Genomic DNA, 25,827 nt, shown 5'->3' on the forward strand with positions numbered 1-25,827 from the left:
TACAAAGGAGTCGGAAATTGAAAGTGGTTCTATATCTGTCTGACCTCTTCCTCGGCCCGAGACACATTATTATGTGCACCTATGTCGAATTTAGAAAAGAATAAAAGTCATTTGTGAGCTAAGATTGCGTGATTGTGATTCAGAAAAACGTACATAGATCAACAGAGTGGTATATCTACCAGTGCAGAGATGTGTACATTTGATGTGTAAACCATTGAGGTTTTTGAATCCACCCAAAGTTTGGACTTTGTGGTTGTTCACTACTTTCGCAATGACATCTACATGAGACAATGCCTCCTTATCAAAATTTTGAAGTAACTTTGCTACCCTGGCTGAAAACAATCTGGGGCTATTCTTATATGACACAATTGGCATTGAGAGCCTAGCGCCGAGAATACTGTCAAATATCTGTTCCCAGGCGCTATATTGTGGCAGAAAAATCAATTTGAGATGTCTTGTGTTTTGTATTTTTTCCGCACAATGTTATTAATCAGTGTGGCACTGTGTGCATTCTGTACAGCAAATGTGCATGTGAATGTGTTTATTTATTTATTTAATTTATTACATTTTCCCAACAGCGACTAAACTCCAACTGGTCAGGGACCAGAAAAAAACAAAGAAAAAAAGAGGAAAAGAAAGAATACAGGGCTAACATAAATGACATAATAATAGCACCAGCATATGCAGCGTCAGTACATAGAGTACCTAACAAGTGGCAATGAACACATCCATACATCCATAAAAAATTGGTCGAGTGGCACCAGTTACATTTGTAATACCACTAGGAGAAATTGAAATGTAAGATCAAAGATCTAAGCCATATGTCTACATCGTCCACTACGTCAACATTTAATCATACCAGAAAGGAGCCTCTATTGACCCCTCAGTAGGCACATGGGGACATAAATTGAATGAGGACCAAGTATGCATTGCCTGTATATGTGTATTCTAACGGGGCTTAGTTCTGTCACAGTACAATCACTTAAACTCCTCAGGATAAAGAATAAATAAACCTGCATTGGCTGTCATATGTTCTTGGGTCATGAGGCAGGTGGTTGTAATGTGGTATATGTATCACTAGTAGTGTCACAGTAGATTAAGTGATTAATCCAAGTCTTCACCGTTGAAAGCATGGGTCACCTATGTAGCGAGAGCTGCCTCTTAGCAAGAAGCAGAGCAATGTCAGTGAATTGCCTCACTCCCGCCTGTAAAGGTTTGACATACCCCAACAAGGTCAGCAATGGGGTCGGATGTAGTTTAGATTCAAACATCCGGGATAAATGGCGAAAGATCTCCTCCCAGTATGCCAATGTGGGTGAGCAGTTCCATGCCAAGTGCAAGAAATCGGCTCGTTCCATTGCACATCTGGAACACTTATGTGATTTAGTGGGATCCATCTTTGCCAGCAGGTGCAGCGTGATATATGCTCTGTGTAAATATTTAAAATGCAACAATTTATGCTGTTGATTGCTAGAGATACACCGTGTTTGCTCGCAGCAATAAAGCCACGTCTGGTCGAGCAAAGGGCATTCCAAGTCTCTTTCCCATGCCGCCTGGGTCCCCACCTCTACCGCTGGTTGGAGTGACAAGGATAAAGGATAGAGCCGGGAAACTAGGTGGGTATCACTAGTTCATGTGATAACTAATGTAAGTGGGGGGAATTATATCGGTTCCCTATGGGGAAATGAGAGTGTGGCACGTATTGAGTTCTGCAAGCTATGAAAAATAAACGTGTCCATGTAGGACACTGCACGCCCTGCTGTTAAGTCCTCAACAGTGCGCAGCTGGGAGTCCTGAAAGAGGTCATCTATAGTTTGTAGTCCATACAAGAGTAAAGTTCGTTTGGTGAGTGTTTCTGTTGTTGGAGGTAGCCAAGGATTATCCAGCAACGGTATATGTGGGGAGCACAGAAGGTCAGCATTTAGATATCGTTGTACTTGACCCAGGCCTAGTATGTGGTTTGCAATGTTTGTATTTCAGTTGGTGTCCTAGGTAAGCTGCGGGATATAATAGAGGAGAGTGAACAGGGGCAAGCCTGTGACCACTCTGGCTTCAGATACTGCAGCCTAGCATTGGGGGTAGTACCAGTAGTATGTAAAATGTACTTGCGCAATCAGTTAATATAAGTAAAAGTCAGGAACTCCACATCCCCCACACTGGTACGGCATAGTCAAGGTCCGCCAACGAATTCACGTCTGTTTGCCAGCCCAGACCAATCTAATAAGCAAACTGCAGAATGTATCAAAACATTTAGTCATGAGGGCTATGGAGGTATTAAGGAATAGGTATAGAAAGTGGGGCAGGACTACCATTTTAAGGATGGCAATTCTGCCGGCAATCGAGAGAGGGAGTTTAATCCACCGATCAATTTGTGTCGATAGTCTAACAATTGCGGACCCGTAGTTAATACGGATAACCTCCAGAGCACTTCGATGCAAGAAAACACCCTGGTATCGGCGGGATCAGAGCACCAGCATACCAGATCGTGTAAAGTAAAGGCGGGAGATTAGTTTTGGGGTCTCAGGCGAATAACATCACATTGTCAGCTTAGAACGAGGCCATCAGTGGTCCACGGTGAAATCTTAGCCCACGCTGTAAATGTCACTCTTGCAGATGTTGTGCGAGTGGGTCCATAGCAATGGTAAATAGAAGATGCGATAAAGGTCACCACTGTTGAGTGCCGTGCGGGAGCGGGAACTGATCAGTTTGATCGCCATTTACTCGGAGCCGGGCCCTCTGGTTCGTATAGAGGAGGCGAACAGGATTAGAGAAGCTTGTGGGCACTCCCAGTTTCCGTAATGTGGCACATAGAAAGGACCATTCCAGCGAGTCAAACGCTTTTTCAGCGTCCAATAAGATAGCTGCAGCAGCAAGTTCAGGATTGAATTGGTTAATAACCGCAAAAATTGCACAGAGATTAACCAACGTGGATCGGCTCGGGACAAAGACAGCCTGGAATGGGCAAACTATCTTATTCACCAGTACGGTGAGGCGAGTGGCAAGGAGTTTAGCTAAAATGTTATAGTCAACAAGGATAAGGGCCTTGAGGAGCCATGAGGAGGCTTGTTGGGCTTAAGTAGAAGTGTAACTTCTGCCTTTCACATGGTAGGGGGAGTGATCCCTCCTCTAAGGCCTCCACATATACTTCCAGCAAATGGGGAACTAATAGGGTCTTGTAGGATTTATAGAATACACATATCAGTCCATCAGTGCCCGGGGCGAGGGTACCATCTAGGTCATCAATGGCTTGCGAGATTTCGTTTGCAGTAATGGTCGCGGCCAGAAATTGGTGCTGTCCTTTGTCAAGCCAAACCATTGCCACCTCAGCTAGGTACTCAGTAAGTGTGCTACCTGTAGGAGTGCTTTGTGAAGTATATAAGTGGGTATCAGTTGCATGAACGCGGCCCGCGCACAGGCTTACTCTTGACCACTGTCATCGCGGGGCCTCTGAGGGCCGCGTCGGGCCGCAAGCAGCGCGGGCCGCAGCCGCTCACTCACTGCACCTTGCCAGCCCCCAAGCAGCTCAGGCCATAACTCATCTCAAGGGGCTGCTCCACGCTCCGTTATAGCCGCAAGGAAGCTGGTGGAGCGACGAGAGGCTGCATCTATATGACAGTGGTTCAGGAGCTTCACAGTCGAGTGGCTATCTTGGTGCTCAGCCTGGCCACGCCCCGTGCGGATGTGTTTACATTTCTATAATTAAGACTAGATGATATGAATTATCGGGTTTTATTACGGGAAACGAGGTATTATTCATAGGTGAGGTGCAATTCTCAATCACGACCTGGTATTCAAGTTGATCTAGAATCTCCCTGACTTGTTTCTTTGCCTCATGTTTAATCGGGTATTGTCTCTGCGGTTGAAGAATTAATTTTAATGGGATTTCGTGATGGGGTGACTCATCATCCCAACCAACATGATTGCGGTAAAGTGCAGGAGCTAACGCTAATGCCCACTCCTGCGCATGTGAAACGGATTCTGGTATGAGGTTGGAGAAAGCAGGTAAAATAACTTCTTCTCCCATTAGGCAATCCATCACGAACTCAGGTGGCTAATACTTTTCGGCCAAAAGCATATCGTAATCATAGGTCAGGTTCTCCCAAAGAGACCCTTTACCTTCCTGGGTAAGCCCCCCTCTATTTGGAGCATTATTTCATATAAACGATGTGGGACACGGTATACACCCGTTACAACGCAACTTTTACTCCGCACTACCATTACAACGCGGGCATTACAACGCATGACATTACAACGCATTGCGCTGGGGGGCGCTCTAGGATAAGAGGTAAGTTTAATTTACTATCCAACACCTTCCCTAGGGTCCACGGGGACTGGAGTTAGAATAGTAAATTATACTTACCACTATCCAGCACCCCAAAGCGCTATGCGTTGTAACGGTATTCGTTGTAAATACCGCGTTGTAATGGTATGCGGAGTAAAAGTATGCGTTGTAACGTCATACATCCGTGGGACACTTACCCTCACATCAAGTGTTTCCACCGTGATAGGTTCACTCAGCGCTACTACCCCCAGATAATCCATCAGGTTCTGGCGAGCTATTGTGACTTCTGCCACGCTGTCCAGCATAGTCACTGCTGATTCCCCGTTCAGAAGCAGAGTCCTCAGTAGCTTGGGCCCTTCTATTTGAGTCCCCACTACCTTCTTCTTCTTAAATTGAGGTTCTGAAGACTTTTGTTTGTCTTCCTGATGTAGTCTGAAGTGCGGCGTCTCCCTGTTAGGCTTGACTCGATCTTCCGATCTGTATTCTGACCATCCGTCTCTCTCTGAACACTTTTCGGATATCTCCTGAAAGGAACTAGATGAACAAGTATCAGTATCTTGATACCTGTCCGGTTTTCTAATATTGTCACAGTTTCTCAAATTGTATTTTTTTCGGTGTATTCCTGTTGAGGAGACCCACCACGTGACTGGGTTTTCCTTTGTTTATTTTTTCGTTTATTATCCCATTTCTTCTTTGAAGAATTGGATGCTTGCTTTGAATCATCCTTTTCAGAACTACTCTTACCTATTGGTGTCCCAGGTCTAGCTCTGTTAAGACACAGAACGGTGTACTCGGATCGACAGCGCAGCCAGGACCCTCCCGAACTACAAGCCCCGGAGCCAACACGCCGGGAACTACATTTCCCAGCATCCTGTGCGCGGCGCATAGCAACCAGGCGGAAGTAATGGCATAAAGCCGACCGAAGGAGCCGAGGCAGACGTCGGATATTCCGGGAACACAGTTGACGCTGTGCAACAACAGAGGTGAGCCCCAGACCCGAGGAACGTCTCCTTGCCGAGACAACAGCGCACTTGACCTTGTCCCTGCAACAAAGTGATACACGCACTTGAACTGCGCGAAGCCTTGTCCCAGACGCCAGTCCCCGCTCGAGGGTTTCGAGCGCTTAGAACTGCGCGAAGCTTTGTCCCCGACGCCAGTCCCCGCTTGAGGGTATCGAGCGCTAAGTATAGCGCGAAGCTACGCTTCTAACCCCAGTCCCCGCTCGAGGGTATCGAGCGCTAAGCATAGCGCGAAGCAACGCTTCAAACCCAGTCCCCGCTCGAGGGTTTTCAAGACGTTTGAATACATGCCCTAAGGGGCCAGCTGAGCTTCAGTCCCCGCTCGAGGGTTATCGAGCGCACTGAACCAGCGCCTAGGCAAACCAAGACCCTCTATCCCCGTTCGAGGGTTACCGAACAAGTGGGATTAGACATACAGTTTATCTTTGTTTTCCGGTCACGCTTGAAGAATCAGAGCTGGCTAAGAACCTTTTACTTTTCTATACTTTACGTTGCCCTCCGTTGGATGGTGTCGGGACCGACATCAATGCGTAGGACGAATTAACCAGGACGCGGTGTTCTCACCCTCTAACTCGAGTGGCATTGCCGGCCACTTCTTAGCACGGTGTCCTCTGTTGGGGAATGCCGGGACCGGCATTCGTGCAGAGGACGGTTGGACAAAGAGGAGTGTAGCCCACTGACTTATTGCTGGCTGTATTACGTGGTCTCAACTAGTGTGAATAAACAGGGTTTTGCCCATAAAACACAAGCCTGTTTGTGTCTGTACTGATCGGTAAGGTCTTAGAGTTCTACCTTCTCAACCACGGGGTCTCAGGGGATTACAGGCTCCCAGAATATCTCTGCCAAGTGAGGCATATGTATCTTCGATAATCTTAGGCAATTCTTCCTCCTGTTGTTCAGTAGTGACTTCCCTTCAGGCGTTGGTGTATAGCCACTGCTGCTTCCTCCCATTTTATGTTACTCAACATAATGGCTGATGCTTGGGCAAAACCCGTTTCCCATAATGGCAAATAGTGTTTGGGGCTAATACCTGTAGTAGCCATGTATGGTTGTGTAGCCTGAGCAGCCCAGCAGGTTGGACCGTAAATGTTCTCATTACGTATTGTGTAAGATTTCTGTAAATGTTTACTAGATCTCTGTAACGTTTACACATTCCTGCTGCTGTTAAGGTAGCAATGTCGGGATGCATTTTGTATGATGCTAAGACTGGTCAAGTCGCTCCTTCTCTGCTGGGCGGACCGAGTCTCACATGTCCTGTGGCAGTCGCGCAACGCCCATTAGACTCAAAGGGCTTCAGCCCCCCCCGCCCCTCCCCCCCCCGTCGTGTGTGGCAGCCTGGGATGAGACAGCTTCCCGGGCGCACACACAGCCGCCCCCCATTACTTCACAGGTCTTTAAAATACCTTTTGCTTATTAATGAGGCTTTGATGTTTTTTACCCCTTTTTAGAGCCCGTGCAGCTCCACTCTGTCTTTTGCTTGAAGAATCAGCCCCCCCCATAAAAATCTTAGCCCTCTCCCCACAATTTGGCTCTAGTTGAGACTCTGTCCTGTAGTATGGGGTAGGGCACCTTTAACCAATTAATTTGCTCTTGGTAAGTTAATGGGACTTCTCAGTCATGTATGGGAAACTCATCAGTATGGTTCATCTTCAATGTATTCATGAAATAACCATGTGTGTGCATCTGCAGGCTGGCACTTAACCCTAGAATAGATTACCTCTGTTCTGAATGCTTTGTGTGCCCCAGCCACAAAGGTAACCTCTCCACCTGTTGCCGGGAGGCCATGTTGTAATAATTTCATGATAACTGCCTGTCTACAATTTCCAGAAATATTTAGTCCACCTATCTGTTCTTCAATGTCCTCACCTGTGTGATCGGTCATTGTTGGAGCAGTAGTATTTTAGCTAAAATCTTATAAAGATATGGTATGCACAATGTTGAAACCTTTAATTCTCCAAGCTTGATTTAACCTATAGCCAATACATAGGGTATACCTACTCAGCTGAGGTGGATCTGTTTCCCTTCCTACTAAAGACGCCTTCTGTTTAAATGTGAGTAGGGGTCCCTGAGAAAGCACAACCAAATGACTCAGATTTGAAAGTTAAATAAGATCCTAAACCAACATTGGCGGTGCCATGTCATGTAGTTCTTACCAATCCATAGAACCTGCGCATTGTTTGGACAACATAAACTAAGGGCCTGGTGTCAAGACTGAATCCGAACACCCCGCAGGACATGTTGGCCTATAGACCAGCTAGCTCACAGTGCCCCCAAAGGCCCCCCTAACCCACCAGGGAGCAAATGGTTTCCTGGCAACCACTGAATATGACAAGCCCGACCCCTCAAGGATCCTGGAAACAGTACAGAACCTTTCGCTCTGTCACTCCTGTTCACTTATTCTCAGAGAATTATACAGAGAATACACAGTGGGGCGTTTTCAATATTATTTATTGAACCAACATTATTCTTGTATAAAATATGTCTGCTGCAGTGATTAGTAGGTAGAAGCAGATAAACGTGATTCCAAGCACCAAAAGCGTAAATAGTAGATATAGTTCTATCATGGAGCTAAAACAATGTATTTATGCAGGCATATAAACAAGACAGTAATCTAGCACACTCCTACTATGCGGGACCTTCCTCTAAGTATACCCAGAGTGTCTGTAGGTGTAGAGCCAAGAATCTCCCAAGGGACGATTGAACCCCATTACTTGATGAGATAGAGTGAAGAACCCCGTCTTGGTCACGAACTGGACACCCCTCTCAAGATGTCAGACCGCTGCGTGGTGATTTCTCAGCATGCAAGGACCCTCTGTGTCAGCAGAAGTACCTCCTCTGCTAATCTATCGGGATGCTCATCTTTTATAATAGAAAGCATCCTTGCGATGTACGTATAGATTAGTGATTTTATGGATATATATAGATAGCCCTGTCACCCTGTGGATAAAAATAGTGATGACATTTGTTTATAGTGTGAAACAAGACCTTGTACATGATGTTCAGGGTGTTGTCATAATGTTGTGCAAAGCTAGATATAAAAACAAGTTTAGTTTCATAGAAACAAATCCAAAATTGTAGTGTGTGCAAATGTGTGCAAACTGTCACAGCTGGAAATGTTATTTGTGGGGACAATGTAAGAAATAAGCTGCTTATCTACATGGACCTAACTCAGGATATAACAATTTGGGGATCTTTCAAGAGATTATTCCCCGGCACTGCTCCATTCAATCAGCTCACATATTTGGGCTGTAACCCCAACTTTCCCAATTGCATTCAAGGAGGTTTCAGGGAGACCTGGGGAAAGGCTAATCTCCTGACTTTTGGCCAACTATTTGAGGGCGTGGCTTTCTCCTCATTTGGTAATTGTAGGAAGGTAGGATCTGACTGCATGGTCACCCCCACTTTTTGCCAGGTGTTCTGCTGGTTTTTGTCCAGTCTGACTGGGATTCTGTTAATCAGGACCCCAGTCTGTCGGTGTTCTCCCTAAAATATTATGCCATGTACTTAGGTACACTCCAGATTAGATACTGGGGTACCCTTGTCAGTCCCTAGTATATGGTACACATGTACCCAGGGAATTGGTACCCCAGAGGCCTCCCATGGGCTGAAGCATGTATTATGCCACCCATGAGTGGCCATGCAAAATGGAACTACAGGCCTGCCATTGCAGCCTGTGTAAGATGGTGCATGCACCACTTACGAAAGATATAGGTTTACTATAGCTATAGGTCACTACCCTTAAAACCTATCAGTCACCACTCTAGCAGGCCTTGACAATCCTGAAAGCAGGGTGCTGGGTTTTACGTGAGAAGGTGCACCTGCATGAGCAGAGCACCCCTGCACCCTTCGGAGACCATTCTCCAGGGTTGTCGGTGACGCAGCCAGAAAAAATAGGTAGAGGTGCATTATATGCTCGCGTAAAATGCTATCTCGAAAACGGCTGCAACAAAATATGTTGTGTTCTGCAGCTAGCTAGGCGTATGGCTAACGATAAGGCGCTAGATACTGCCAGGGCGTGGAACGCGCTAGTAACAGATTTGCAATCACTCTTGGAGGGAGATGATAGTGAAGCGACTGGAGGGATGGCGAATCGGGAGGGGGATGCGGGGCAAGGGGAGGTGAGGGCCGACGCAGCGGGAGGGGAGGGTTAGAGGGGGAGCCCGGATGCATGATAGGTATTGATCGCGTAGGTGTCTGGAACTCTGTCCAGGAGTGGAGGGTTTCTGTTGCAATGGGTAATTCTCCCGGACTTCTAGGCACATGAGCAGAAGAGGAGTATCGTCTACTGGTACATGGTTGGAATTGCCAAGTTGACCCAGGAACGCGGAGGCACACTGACAAGGGGGGGGTGGGGGTAGAGAGGGTGGTGGGATTGTTAGGATCGGGAAGGTAGCGTTTGGGTATTAGAAGTGTCATAATCATATGGGATACGAATTGGTGGGACTGTGATTTATGATTGTATGCTCTGTGCACAACTTCAATAATAAACAGTTAAAAAAAAAAATATGTTGTGTTTGGTATCAGATACCATGGAATCATACATCCACACTGGTAACAGGTGTGTGAGGTATGATTCCACCCTTCTGAAGTGAGCTTCGTGGGGTCTCTTGTCTTCCTGGTGCTAGCCTTCTCGACCCAGACAGCACAAATTGGTTGCTGCCAACCAGAGACACATTTCTGCCCTCCTGCTGCTGAGCCAAGCTCGAGCAGGGGAAGGCAGGACAATAGGCATCCTGTCACAGGGAGGGGTGGCCACCTCCCAGATAGGATTTAGTGTATTGGGACTGGGTGGGTGCCCTTCCAAAGTGGCTGAAAGTCTGCACGAGGGGCACATTTGGTGTCCCTGTGCATAGCTCAGTTCAAACCAGTCCAGGGAGCCGTTGGCTCCTGCTCTGGCGCGAAACTGGACAGGGGAGTATCCTCCCCACTGTCCTGACCCTCCCTCTCCCATGGGTACTTAAGGCCTTACCTGGCTGTAGAATCCTAGGTTTGACTTGGACAAGATTCTGAACCAAAAACCACTGAACTTCATTCTTCTGGACACTCTGGACTTCACTGGATGTTGACTGGGCCCGACTTTGTCTCCCTCTCCGTCCAAAGCATCGTCTGTGCCTGTATACCATACAGGCTCCGTGCAGGACCTGGGGAGCATCAAGGACAACTGAAATATCTCCCTTGTGATGAAGGAGTCACTCCCCTGCATTCGCAGGCACCGCAATGCAACTGACCAGTCTGCTGATTCTGAGCTCCTGCGGACTTCAAGGGCTCCTGCAACACAGGAGGTGGGTTCCTATGTTCCTTGAGGTTGAGCTGCCCTCTCACAAAGTGTGAGGCCAGTATCCCTCGTGGGGACCGCATAACCAGAACCCCTGTGCACGTCGTACTTTTGCAAGTGCATATGCTTGTTGGCATTACCCAACTAAGTGCATTGGGTTATCGATAGCCCCAACCTCTCCGCCATTTCGTATAAAGGACTTAGGCCTCCACGCACTCTGTGCCCTGCAAGCTGTTACTTTGTGAAACTGCTAGAGGTTTCCTTGCAACTCCTGTGCCTCCGGCCAGTGGGTCCAATTGAGGGGCAACACTGCTTTTCTTGGGCTCTCCTAGTTGCTCTAGGCCTTTCCTGACTCCCCTTGCTGTGGTGAGTCTCCTCGTCTTTGCTGGGCCAGACCATAACCTTACTCAACCTTCTTTGTAGGTTGCTGCTGCCAAGGATTGTTGGTGCTCCCTCCAGACACCGACCCCTCAGCACTCGACATCCTTTGTGGGGCAGCTTGTGTCTGGCTCCTGGTTATCCTTAACATCTCCTGGTCCCCGTGGCTGCACAGTCAAGGTCTCCATCATCACACCTGAAGCACCCGACATCGGTGGGCATTCGTCTACCGAGCCCGTGGTCACTCCTGAGTGACCCAAACTCTGTCCTCCCTGCTTTCAGGTTCCTTCCATCAAGATTCCACCAGTGGGTTCCACCGAACACTTTTCTTCTTTCCAGCAGTGGCATTTCTTTGAAGGCTTCCATTGAGATCGACAACGGTTTCCGATGCCACTTCAGCCCTATGCACACAGCTTCCCTGGGAAAGGTAACTCTGGTACTCCAGTATCCACGGGTGGGGTGACTTTCCACCCTTCTATGTTCTAAATGGTTTCTTTGTAATCCACTGGGAAGGGTCTTTAAACTTTAAAACTGCAACCGCAACCTTGGGTGGTTCCTTGGGGTCCCAGTGATTCGACAACTTCTAGACACTATTTTGACTCGAGTCGTGGTTCTTATACCACTATTTTAGTATATGGTTTGGTCTCCCCCTGGAGCCCACTGTGTATTAATGCTACTTACGATTGTTTCTGTGCTACAATATTGTGTGCTTTGTGTTTATCTGTGGGTAGCGGATACTGTGAGGTATTTAAGGTGTGTTATAATAATAAATACATATTTTTATAACTACTGTGTGGTTCTCCTTTCATTTACCAATACAATAAGGTTGCATTCTTGTAAAACAAGCTCCTTAACATTCCTTCAAGACTAAGCCTGAAGGCTGCTCTCCACAGCTATCACCTAGATAGCTTTCTAAGGTTATCTTTGACCTCTTAAATCACCATGAGGGTTGTTTGGACTGGTGCAAGGTGCCCCCTTTAATTGGTGGACATCATATACCAGTCCAACTTCTCACAGTAATCTACAGCAATAGGTTCCTCTTCCGTCAACAGTCTTCTTTAGTGCTACTTACGATTGTTTCTGTGCTACAATATTGTGTGCTTTGTGTTTATCTGTGGGTCTTCTTTAAGTAAGGTACCCCCCTCCCCCAAGCGCCTTGAGACCCTCTGGGTGAGTAGTGCGCTATACAAATTTTTGAACTTGAACTTGAACTTTAGATATTTGCAGATGCTGCATTTTATCTCTAGGGTCAAGGAAGAGGACTTGAGTCAAATGGACAACCAGTGCCTCAACCTTTTTAGGAATTCTCTATTTAAGAAAAATATTGAGCTGATCTACAAGTCAATTTATTTGTCATCTCATAATCAGGTGGACAACCTGTTTCAGGCGAGGACTAATAAGTCAAGTCAAGTCAAGTCAGGGGCATTTATATAGCGCACAAATCACATCCTTGGAGTCTCATGGCGCTAGCAGCAGTCTCTGATGTTGATGACACAGTTAATTTGCAAAGAGCCAAGTCTTTAGTCCCTTGCGAAAGCAGCCATGATCAGGGGAATTACGAAGGTGGAAAGGCATTTTGTTCCATGCAGCCGGAGCCAGAAACGAAAATGCTCGGCCGCCGTTTCTGGAAGTGCGTATTCTTAAAGGGGTCAGTAGGAGTTCGTTTCCGGATCTAAGTTTCCTTTGTGGCTGATACCATCTGAGTTTTTTGGTCCAATATTTGGGACCCTTATTATACAGTTATCTGTGGACCAGGCATAACATTTTAAAAAGGATACGCTTTTTTATCGGCAACCAATGTAGACTTTTAAAACAGGCAGCAGCTGAGGTTCTTCGTGGAAGGTTAAGAACAAACCGGGCTGCAGTATTCTGGAGAACCTGAAGCCTCCTCAGATGGTGTTCATTTATAGAAGACAAAAGTGCGTTCCCATAGTCCATCCTATTTATTATTAGACCTTGGACTAGGGGTTTTCGGGCCACAACAGGGATCCATTTAAAGATTTTTCTCAAACTCCGCATTCGTCCGAAGCAAGTACCAATGATGTTATTTATTTGACTATTCATTGACAATTTATTATCCAACAAGAAGCCCAGATTACGGGTTGAATCCTTTGTTACTGGGCAGATGCCCAGATTGGTTGGCCACCAGTCATCTGTCCAATGTTCTGCCGCTTTGCCAAAAAGCCGAATTTCTGACTTACTGACATTTAGTTGAAGGTGATTGATGGTCATCCATTCCTCAACTTGTACCAGGCAGTTTTGGAAACGTTGTTTGGTTTCATTAGGGGAGTATTCAGCTTAACATGGAAGTAACATGTGCAGACGATCGCTTTAGCAATCTGTTGTGTCATTCATATTTTAATGTATCCCGTATTAGGGTGCATCATTTCAATGTATTAACGACTGGTATTACACCCCTCATCATCTCTTCATCATGAAGCTACGGCAGGATGATCATCGTTTTCATCGTGGACTTGCAGGAGCTGACACTGTTGTTGTCTTTGCATCTGCTCAGCATTAAGCCTATTTTGGGAATTTATCTTTTTTTTTTAATATTTTTATTTGCATTTTGTTCATAACTCAACAGTACAGTCATGTAATTAGCAACCTTCAACCCCCTACTCCCTCTCCCGCTCCTCCACAATCGTACTTTGCTGTTACGTTTCATATCATACAGGTGCAGTGTCCCTCTATCCGATGAACAGGTATCTCTCAGCGTCTCCTCCCAGGCCCTCCCTCCGGCGCCCGTGTGGGCTTGTAGGCAGGTAATGAGCTCATCTCTCTCCCAGCCCCCCATCCAGACCATGGTAGTGTCCCCACCTGGACCAAACCTTTCGAAACTTCCTAGGACACCCTCTAGATTTATAGGTCACTCTCTCGGCAGCCATGTAAAGGTCCAGTCCTCTTCTCCACTCCTCCAACTCCGGAGTCGGTGACCCCCAGTGTTTCGCTATGTCTCTTTTGGCTACCACTAAGGCCAAAACCAGGAAGATTAGGAGAGGGCGCGGTAGGTCCACGTCATTAGTCATTCCTAGTTGGGCTCCTGTGCAAGCGGAACCTCCAGTATCTCCCTCAGTTCCATAAAGATGTGGTTCCAGTAGGTTTGAATCACATCAAATGTCCATAGTATGTGATAGAAATCTCCGTCTTCTCTGCAGCATCGGAGGCATCTAGCGTCCTCTATTTTTCCCATTTTATGGAGTCTCACCCTATCATAATAGGTTCTGTGAAGCACATTGTATTGGATGAGGCGGAGCCTAGACTTAATCGCCACCTCTCGAGGATGCATTAACACTATGTCCCAATCTAGGTCATCAAGTGCTCCCACCTCACCTTCCCAAGTATTTCTAAGTTTCGCCAGATCCCCTAGCATATTGTTGGTTAAGGTTTTGTAGGTGAGTGAGACCGCCTTCCCCTGAATCTGTTCTTGCAGGAGCCTACCCTCCAATGGTGCATATTCTGGAAGCCCCGATAAGTGTATGTTTTGTGCCCTCCAAGCATGGCGCAGCTGAGTGTATTTGAAGAGCTGTGAGTGTTGGAGCCCAAACTCTGACTTCAGGGCCTGAAAGGATTTCAATTCCCCCTTAGCGATCACGTCTCCTATAGTGGAGATTCAAATGTCGTCCCACCGTTTAAATCCCTTTAGATTTATGAAGTTTAGTTAGCCACTTGCAGTGCCATAGTGGCGTCTGCCGGGTGGGTGTCTTCTCCCAGCCTGTACGTTTCGTGGCCTTGTTCCATGCACGTAATGTAATAACGGTCGCTAGAAGCAGTGGCTTCCGTACAGAGCCTCCGTATAAGTAATACAGTATATTGTGTGGGGACAGTTTATGTCGTTCTAGGGCATATGTGGGATGGTCTGCCTGGGTATGTAGCCATTCATTAATTGGGGTCATGTGTTCCGCCCAGTAGTAGGCTTCTAGGTTCAGGAGTGAGATTCCTCCACTATATTGGTGCCTTTGGAGAGTGGTCAGTGCTATTCTGGGTTGTTTACCTAGCCAAAGAAAGGCCTTAAGATCCGAGTGGATTTTATGCAGCAGCGTCTCCGGGAGTAAATAGTATTCGTTCTGTAGGGCGTATAGAAATTTGGGGAGAATAATCATTTTGTACATGGCCGCTCGACCTAAGAGTGTAAGTGGTAGCTGTCTCCAGCGGTGGGCAGTCATAATATCGAGTTGTTTATTTCGACTGGACAGAATATCGAGTAAAAAATATAGAATGGACAAAATATCGACTAGACATAATGTATATCGAATAGAATGGACATAATATCGAATCAAAAATATAGAATGGACATAATATCGACTAGACATAATATAGACAACAAAAATATCCAATTTAAGGTAAGTTAATAATATTTTTAATTTTTTGTGTAATATTATTCTGTAGCGGGTTGTGGGTTTATAGGGGAATAGGGTGGGAAGTAATTTAATTATAATTAATTAAATATGTTAATTTATGTATTGATATTTATTTAGAATTAATTGTTAAATAATTATTAATTGGTAATTAATTAAAATATAATTGGTAATTAATTATAATTTATTAATTGATAAATATTTTAATTTTGGTAATTTATTTTCTGAAGCGGGCTGTGGGTTTATAGGGGAATAAGTAATTTAATTATAATTAATTAAATATGTTAATTTATGTATTGATATTTATTTAGAATTAATTGTTAAATAATTATTAATTGGTAATTAATTAAAATATAATTAGTAATTAATTATAATTTATTAATTGATAAATATTTTAATTTTGGTAATTTATTTTCTGAAGCGGGCTGTGGGTTTATAGGGGAATAGGGTGGGAATTAAGTTTATTTATTTACTGATATTTATTTAGAAATAATTTGTAAATAATTAATAATTGGTTATTAATTAAAATACAATTGGTAATTAATTAAAATTGATTAATTTATAAATATGTTAATTTTATTAAATTATTTTCTGTAGCGGGTGGTGGGTTTATAGGGGAATAGGGTGGGAAGTAATTTAATTATAATTAATTAAATATGTTAATTAATTCATTGTTAATTATTTAGAATTAATTGTTACTTAAATAATAATTGGTAATTAATTAAAATATAATTGGTAAATAATTTTAATTGATTACTTGATAAATATATTAATTTCATTAATTTATTTTCTGTAGCGGGTTGTTGGTTTATAGGGGAATAGGGTGGGAAGTAATTTAATTCTGATTAATTAAATATGTCATTTAATTTATTGGTATTTATTTTGAATTAAGTGTTAATTAATTATTAATAGGAAATAAATTAAAATATAATTTTTTATTAAAATTAATTGATTAATTTTTAAATTGTAAATTAATTTATTGTTAATAGGTAATTAATTAGTATGAGTAGGCAATTTTTATAATTAAATAATTTTATTTTGTATTTATAAATAAATATTTAATATATTTTATACACTTGTAAAATATTTTAATTATTTGTAATTGGTATTACTATTTATGTTATTTATATCTATTTGTGAAGTATTTACTTTCCCTACTATTGCACTCTCTGAAGTTGGAATAGTAATTTTAACCCCTACGCTATCCAACACTTTCCCTACTGTTGCACCCACTGGAGTGGGTATGCAACGTTTACAACGCAACTTTTACTATGCACTACCATTACAACGAAACTTTTACAACGCAAAAACTTTTACAACGCATACATTTACAAAGCATGTTTTTACAACGCAGATACCTTTACAACGCATACCATTACAACGTAAGTATTGGTAAGTATATAATTATTTTTAAAATGTTATATGTTTGGGTTTTTGGGTAAAGGGGTATTTTTAGGGTTCAGGGTCAGTTTTCAGTTTTTGGGTAAAGGGGTATTTTTAGGGTTCAGGGTCAGTTTTCAGTTTTTGGGGTAAAGGGGTATTTTTAGGGTTCAGGGTCAGTTTTCAGTTTTTGGGGTAAAGGGGTATTTTTAGGGTTCAGGGTCAGTTTTCAGTTTTTGGGTAAAGGGGTATTTTTAGGGTTCAGGGTCAGTTTTCAGTTTTTGGGTAAAGGGGTATTTTTAGGGTTCAGGGTCAGTTTTCAGTTTTTGGGTAAAGGGGTATTTTTAGGGTTCAGGGTCAGTTTTGGGTTTTTGGGGTACAGGGGTACTTTGTAAGAATAAAGTAAAATTACATTTAAATTAAATTTATTAAATAAAATTAAATAAAATTAAATTATATTATAATATTTTTAATTAATTTATATTAAAAAAATTATTATATACTTACCAATACTTACGTTGTAATGGTATGCATTGTAAAGGTATATGCGTTGTAAAATCTTGCGTTGTAAATGTATGCGTTGTAAAAGTTTTTGCGTTGTAAAAGTTTTGTTGTGATGGTAGGCGTTGTAAAAGTATGCTTTGTGACGTCATACATCCCTGGAGTGGGAATAGTAATTTTAACCCCTACGCTATCCAGCGCTTTCCCTACTGTTGCACCCACTGGAGTGGGAATAGTAAATTTTACCTCTACGCTATCCAACACTTTTGCTAATGTTGAACTCACTATAGTTGTAACAATAAATTTTAACCATTTTCTATGCTATGCTAAAAATGTTATATATGTTTATTTATTAATATGTTTATATATATATATATATATGTATTATTTTTGGTGATATAATTTTTTTAATTATATAAATTATTTATTAAAATTACATTTTTTTAATCATTATTTCTAAGTTTATATTAAATATATTTATTACTATATTAGTTTTAACTTAATTTTAAGACATTTAAAAAAATCGATATTTTGACAGTCTATATTTTTGTAAGTCGATATTTTGGAGTCGATATTTTGGTACTTACCTGTTTGAAGATAGGGAGTCGATATTTTGTCAATCGATATTTTTCACTCGATATTTTTGTATCTCGATATTTGTGAGGTCGATATTATGTCAGTGATCCGTCTCCAGCGCTCCATGTCAGCTGTGGAGTTCAGCATGATACTCTCTATGTTTTTCTGGAGCGAGAGTTTCCTATCAAGGGTGATGTAAATCCCAAGATATTGAAAGCCCTCCGTTGTCGTAATCAGTTGCCCTGGCAACGTCATCCATCTGTCACTGCCCCTAGGGTCGTATAGGATCGATTCGTAGGGATAGCTTCTCTTGAGCCAGTTCCGTATCGGTTCTTCTGAATCCAGTGATCCCTGGATTTTGCCGGATCCTAGCTGCTAGGACCTCGATGGTAAGTGTGAATAGGAGGGGTGACAGAGGGCAGCCTTGTCGTGTCCCTCTCTGGATCTGAAATTCACGTGACAGTCTCCCATTTACCTTCACTTTAGCTCGTGGCACGGTGTAGAGGAGCCGGACCCAAGTCTGAAACTTAGGGCCAAAACCAAATTTTTGTAGGACACCTTCCAGGAACGGCCAGTGGACTGCATCGAAGGCTTTCTCTGCGTCAAGGGAGAGAAACCAGTGTGGTGGCTCTCTATCTCTCACCTCCTGCAGCCAGTTGTGGGTGCGTCTAAGGTTTAGCTTAGTGGCCCTGTCTGGCAGGAAGCCGGTTTGATCTAAATGTATTAGGTCCGGGATCACCAACCGCAATCGTAGCGCCAAGACAGTCGCGAGGAGTTTCACCTCAGTATTTAGGAGGGAAATGGGTCGGTAGGACGCGCAGTCCTCCCGTGGTTTGCCCTCTTTATGAATTGGGATGATTGTCGCCATGGAGAGGTCTGTGGGGAGCCTCCCCTCCTGATATGCTCCTAGGAAGAGGTTCCTCAAGTGGGGAGCCAAAATGTCCGTCGTGCACTTGAAAAATTCTGCCGGATAACCATTTGGTCCCGGTGACTTTCCAGACCTCAGTGTAGCAATGGCTACAGAGCTATCTTCCACCGTGATGTCAGCCTCGAGCGTCTTAAGGGCCTCAGGATCTAACGAGGGAAGATCGGTCTGTTCCATATATTGAAGAGCAGCTTCGCACGTGCCTAAGTCTCTGGCGGTGCAGAAGCGTTCGTAGTCGGTAGCAAAAGTCTCGGCAATGTGTACATCTGTGCTAACAAGCACCCCTTCTGCATCTCTAACATGTTCCACCCATCTCGCTGCCCGTTAGTTTCTACTAAGCCACGCCAGGAGTTTGCCTGATTTATCCCCCACATCGTACAGGCGGTGAAGGGTGGCCAGGTTTTGAGTCTTTGCCTCATCAGTCACTAGTTCCCTATATTGGCGCTGTGTATCCACCAATCTCCGTAGGGTCTCGAGACTTCTCGTATTCAGATGTTCTCTCTCTAAGTCTACTATGGTATTTTGGGAATTTATCTTCAGCAAATTACGGTGCATCTCTAAAATGGTGGTTTGGGTAGATCCGAAGCAGATTATGTTGGCTCATTCACCAGCTATTCTTTCCTACTTATCTGGGCTATACTTTTTTTCTATAGCATTAGCTAAACTGGATCCGGAAAGATTCTGGCTTTCTAGTGAGGCTACCGATCCATGGATCTGGTGGCGGGAATTTTTTAATTTACATTGGTTGGAGATGGTCTTAACTGAGAACGGTCCTCGGAGGATATGGTGAGGGCGGATCTGGGATCCTGTGCAGGGCTGGTGGGTGGAGGTGGCTGCTCCTCAGGGCTGGTCCGTTTAACCTTGCAGGTTTGTAGGCCCATTTGTTTAGCACAATGCTTTTACCCCCCTATTTTCTGCTAAGTATTATAAGATCTGGTTTTCTAATTTGATCTTCAAACCAACAAAACATGTATTACTAAGGCAATTATGAAGTTTGGTATCTTTTTAATGGACTGTTGGTTCCTTTTATTCTATTTAGGTCGCTTCTCTCTTTATTTGCCTGATAGGTTTTGTATAAGTCCCCCTGTGGTTGGCACCTGTTGTTCTTTTGATATTGAAAACGTAATAAAAATCATTCCTAAAAAAAGAAATAAAATCAGCGTCTGCAAAGGCTTTTGTAACTGTGTAAATATGGTTTGAAGGACGCCCAAATACCTCCAGATTACATAGAGAGAAAGTGGCTCCTCCTAGAAAAAAATATTTCCCTGTGGAGAACAAACAAAATAGGATTTTTCCCTAAAAACGATATCGATTCATGTGCACAATGGGGGCACCTAAATACAGATTCTTTTCTCTAATTTCTCTCTCTTTCTGAATGTCACAGGAGTCGGGTGCCAACAATGCTTGATGAAATTTGTGTCCGTTATCAGGTTGTTTTTTACACCGGATTCCAAATTTTTGGTCTTGCATTTGTGAATAAATAGCAAAGACGGTGTTTACCTCCATTGATTGTGAACATAAACTTTCTCACTGCCCTTTTTTGCCCGCACAATTTCCTCCAGATGCTATCTGGAGCTTATTGCATGTGCAAAAATCCAGGTCTGAGCACTTTGCATAGTAGGGCACAAACACAGTAGGGCACAAACACAGTTCATAAATTAAACACAGGCTTGGCAAATGGCAAACAAGTTGATTTTCTTTTAAGTCATTAAAAGTCAGCATATGACATTCGTTCCAGAAAGCTGCGCAGGTCATGAATAACCATTGTTTAAGTACTGCTTTTTATAGCTAAGCATTGTTTGCTGAAGTATCCAGAAAAAGGAAGCCAGGATTCAGGTGGCAAACCTTCCTAGCGACAACAGTCACATGCTTTGAGGAAGGAAGTAAGGTTGAGGAGCTAATACTGAGCATGAGCCATTGAGACCAACAGTTGTTTATGAATGTGAATTAGAAATACACTGATGATGTAAGGCAGGGCTTTAAAAGTGTCAATTAAAGAGACATGCACCTTTTATCTTACTATTACAGCTTCCCACTGTGGGGCTCCTGGGTTTCCTCCTTTTACTTTATCAAATGATCCAATGATAGGTAGTGTGTTTGGTCATCCTACAATAGGAATTTTTAAATTGTTTGTTGTATTTCTGCTACTTAGTGTCAAGGTCAATAGCAAATCTAACCCTCATTGGTTGCTCTTTGGTTAAGTTACCTGTAAGCACATCCATATTGTTCTACGTCATCATCTAAAATCACTCACCAAAGCATCTGAACTTGAATCCCAGGATATCTCGGCGATTTGTTTAAAAAGCCTTAAAATGGTTCATCCTTACAATCCAAACAGAGTTTTTATGAGAACTGTGCACGTTTAAAACAGCAAAGGAAGGAAATTGCCATTCAAACACAAAAGAACTAAAGTGTTTAGGTACTACATATGCAAGTGATTGCAGCAGTGTATGTCTCTAGTTTATATTGTTAAACATTTATGTTTTGAAAAAGAATCACAGTAAAAAAAAATCTAAATGGTCATGTCCCCCCAGAAGCTCAACTCTGAGAAAATACACAATACAGTTTATGTAGCATGAAAAATAATGATAGCGTCACTGAAATACCACTGGTGTTATCATGGTCACAGACTTTTGATAAAACTTTATTTAAATTAGTGATGGCCTTATCTAGCTACCGAATAATAGCATTCAGGAAGGCTTACTGGATATCCACAACTAATGAGTTAGCAGGAAAAATCATAATAGTAAATCTCATTGGAAATTATTGGGTGTTTATTCATTCTTCTGGAAATCGAACCTGAAGTTACTGTTCGGTGGGATAACCATCCCAAGTCATGCCTTTAGTAGACTAGCTTTGAATTAAAAGTCTAGAATACACTCAAAAAGATTTATTAAAATTGTGACTTCTCATTCTGTAAGAAAACCAGCAAATAACATGTTCCTCTTGACATCTGATTTCTCTCTCACTCACTGGTGTTGATGGAAAAGGCCTCCAACACAGATCACATATGTGCCTCAAAGCTCTGAGGATGAGGAGGATCTACAGGAAGAGATGAGGTTGGTGATATTTTTCTACTCAGTGGTAAACAATGTTGCTTGGGAGCTTAGCAAAAAGAACATGCTTGCCTTTAAATTATTTGTTCCCAACCTTTTATTTGTTTCTGTGTTTTGTGTCTAAATATACGTTCAGCTTCTGTGCTGAAAGTATATTGTCATAACCATGGTGGAGTTTTTTTTAAAATTTTACAAACTTTTTTAATAGGAATGTACCCACTCATTTTATAAAAAACACAATCCTATCTTTGTGATAATATATAAGCGGTAACCAGGTGAATGGATCATGACTCCTGTCAACATATGGCACGTAATGATATAGTCATGTTCATTATGTAATAACTGTCTTGTTGAAAGGAGTAATTTACACAGGGCAAAAAACTGCTTAAGGAAGTTGAGTGAAATGTATAATAATTTAATGGTTTCAGTTGATCTGTTTATGCGTTGTGTTTATTATGTGCAAAAGGTGAGCACTTCATAACTTAATTGCTTTTAGGCAGCTTCAGAGAAACAATATAGACATTGTGAGTAGTTCACATGTTATGTTATGCTATGTTTTGTAATGTTATGTTATGTTATAGTTTTTGAAATGTAACAGACAACATATTCATTGGGGGTCATTATGGGGGGATGATTCATGAGGATTTACTTGGTCAGTGAGTGGTGATGGGCACCTAAGTTCAGTGGTAGTCAAGGGCCCTTGAATGAAAATATCTGTCTTCACTCTGTTTGCAGTCAGTTCTGGGAATGGTTGGCATTGGTGTGTCAAATGTGGTGATGGAGTCCAGGTTGAGTGTGAGATTTTTACTGTAGGTAGGCGGATGCAACACCTTACAGGCATTTGTGTGTGTGGCTTAGTATGTTAAAGTTGATTCTGGCCTGAACAGGCAGTCAGTGTAGGTTTCTTGAGGTGGAGTGTGACAGATCAAGGTTTGGGGCGCAGGTTTATAATGCATTTTGTGTTTCTTATTCTTTTTAATTCTAATTTTTAATTAATAACATAAAGGATGTTGCTTGTGGTGCCTAATACAACCAAGTAATGTTCTCAGTTTATGAAGCACGGGTCTTTTGTCTGTGGCTGGAGGGACTCCAACCACAGGGGTGCCTCACAGCCTTGTAGTAAGTTCACACCTCGACCACTTGACACTCTGCTACCCTCCACAAAGGCAAAAGACAGAAACCCATGTGCAAAGGAGACTTTGAAGAGAAATCAGAAGCTCGTCCTGTAGTGAATAAGGCTGTGCACTGTTATCAGGCATTTGAATAGAAGCAATTTAGAAGCATGAATATGTTTATATACACAATCTAATTAGAATACACACATCTTATACGGTGTCCTTAAGTACCTGCATGTAGCTGAATGCTGAATTACTGAATAAATGTGTTAATCGCAACATAAACCTTACTGGTTGAGGTTTTGTCTAACTATTTCCGTGGAACTACAGGGCTACACTTTGCCCGTAGTGACAACCAGTGTCTTTTTTGCTAGTGTTGAGAAAGCTACAGCTCAAGTAGAAAATCGACTTGAGCGGCAGGAAGAAGCAGCGCCCTCTGACACACCATGTGTTGTCGCTCGCTCCCAGCACTAAAAATCGGCACAAGCAGCACTACGTACTGAAATGATGTCAGTCTGCTGAATCTCGCTGAGTTTTTAGGTAACTCCATGGAATTCCGTGGAGTGAAACTCCATGATTTTGCCTACCCCTAAACATTTGCCTGGCGTTTCTTGTATGTCATTGAGGATAGATCAACTTTAAAAAAAAGGAATATAAAGAGAAAACACCATAATCAAGAGGAGATAACACACATATATACTGTACTACAAAACATTTGCAATTGAATTAAATAGGTTAAAATGTATATATATATATATATATATATATATATATATATATATATTACATGAGAACTCGAATATATTCTATACTATATGATGCCACATTATGTGCTGTGTTTTCCATTCAATGTTAAATAATTGCATTTATGCAGATTATAATACAAAATTACTACTATAGGAAACACTGTAATATTTATATTAATTTAACTTATAATATAAGCTGCTAGCCCTCGAGATTTCGGGTAAACAGTATTTTGTTCATGTTCATGGGTCACATGACCAAGCTGGAGGCGGGAGGTAGGCGGAGTGACTTGCATTATAAAAAGTTATTCAGACTTGTAACTAACTGCATGTGAACAAGGGCGGTTACGCCCGAAACGCGTCATTTCTGTTTTAACTACCATTTGTATGCTGCAGTAAAAGAAACTGTTACCTGAATTGTGGTCTGTCTCTGTCTCCGCTTCGCCGGTCCGAGTGGATTGGAAGTAGCGACTGGGAGCTTCATTTCATATATATATATATATATATATTCACTGAGAAAACCGTAGGTTTTACAAACGTTATAGTTAGGAAGTAGCATTTACAAAACCTTTGAAATTCACTGAAAAAAACGTAGGTTTGACACATGTTATAGTTAGCTGGACATTTCACTCATATAAAACCATTGAAATTCCCCCGTTATAGTTAGTTCAGCTAACTATAGCTCGAGCGCCCGCAATGCACTGCTGATGATGTCACATATTACATCACTCATGACATGGTCAGTGACATCACTCATGACATCCCTGATGACATCATCCTTGTGGAAGAGTGGCAGACCTTCTCTCACCCTAATATAACCTTTATTACACACATTCAAAAATAGAAAATAACATTTTCAATACAATAGACATACCAATGCCACTTACAACACACCTACTTAGTAATTCCAAGATCTATACACACATCCACTCATTCATCAAAAGACATATACAGTCACTCATAAATGTACTCACTCATCATATGTACTCATACACTGATACATCCTGATCATCCTGTTACACACCGACACTCATCCATAGAGTTACTCACACAAAACTCATATGTACTAGTTTAAAACATATGTACTTACTCTCAAATACACTATTAAAACAGTCATTCATTCACTAACACACCCATATATACACTCATCCACCATACAGAAAAGAAAAAAAATAATTACCTATATAGCTACTCACCACACACAATAATCCACCCATACAGTCCTGCACATATGCTGCCTTCAACACATAGAAGCAGTAAGTCACTCATTCATGCATCTATGCACTACGTAAGACCTCCCAACGAAGCATACAGACACTCAAACACTCAGACACACCTACTGATAATCAAACAAACAATAACCTATATAGACACTCATGTATCACTCATATAGCTACTCACGAACACATGCAGCCACTTATACAGAAAGTGAGAGACTGATACAGAAATGTATATATTTAAACATTACTCACTAACCCATGTATTCATTAAGATACACTTAATCAGGCAGTTATACATTCTATTTTTCAGCAAAAAAACAGCCATTTATACACTTATATACCCATTTCTTCTTCCATCAACCTTCAGATATACATATATAAAACATATTTAATTTTCATAAAAACACCCATTCACTGGATGATTTCATCAGGGATGTCATCAGTGATGTCATTTGAGATGTCATCAGTGATGTCATGAGTGATGTCACTGACCATGTCATCAGCAGTGCATTGCGGGCGCGCGAGTTATAGTTAGCTGAACTAACTATAACGGGGGAATTTCAATGGTTTTATATGAGTGAAATGTCCAGCTAACTATAACATGTGTCAAACCTACGTTTTTTTCAGTGAATTTCAAAGGTTTTGTAAATGCTACTTCCTAACTATAACGTGTGTAAAACCTATGTTTTTTTCAGTGAATTTCAAAGGTTTTTTAAATGCTAATTCCTAACTATAACGTGGCTGTAACCTATGGTTTTTTCAGTGTATTTCAATGGTTTTGTAAATGAAAATTTTTTAATGTAATAATTGTTATATTTTTTATACTGATTTACTATATTTTTAGATATATTATTTTTTAAATTACATTACATATTTTTAATATAAATTGATAAAAAATGTTTGTACACCTCTCTGCAACGCAGCCCCCTGATGCGTTTGCAGAGGGGGAACTAATTCCCCTTGCATACTGGGGGTCCCTGGGGGCCAACTAGCCCACCA

General features: G+C 42.2%; 1 protein-coding gene across 1 annotated transcript in view; it reads left to right on the forward strand.

The window, feature by feature from the left end:
- LOC144783216 (uncharacterized) overlaps window positions 1–25,827 on the forward strand; it is a 70,834-nt gene that overhangs the window by 27,083 nt on the left and 17,924 nt on the right. The window contains exon 4 of the mRNA XM_078662308.1: window positions 21,685–21,753. Within this exon, the coding sequence (XP_078518434.1) occupies window positions 21,685–21,752 (68 nt within the window). The 3' untranslated portion in view covers window position 21,753. The remainder of the gene's footprint in view (window positions 1–21,684; window positions 21,754–25,827) is intronic.

This window comes from Lissotriton helveticus, chromosome 9, assembly GCF_964261635.1.
Source record: "Lissotriton helveticus chromosome 9, aLisHel1.1, whole genome shotgun sequence".
Classification (NCBI taxonomy): domain Eukaryota; kingdom Metazoa; phylum Chordata; class Amphibia; order Caudata; family Salamandridae; genus Lissotriton; species Lissotriton helveticus.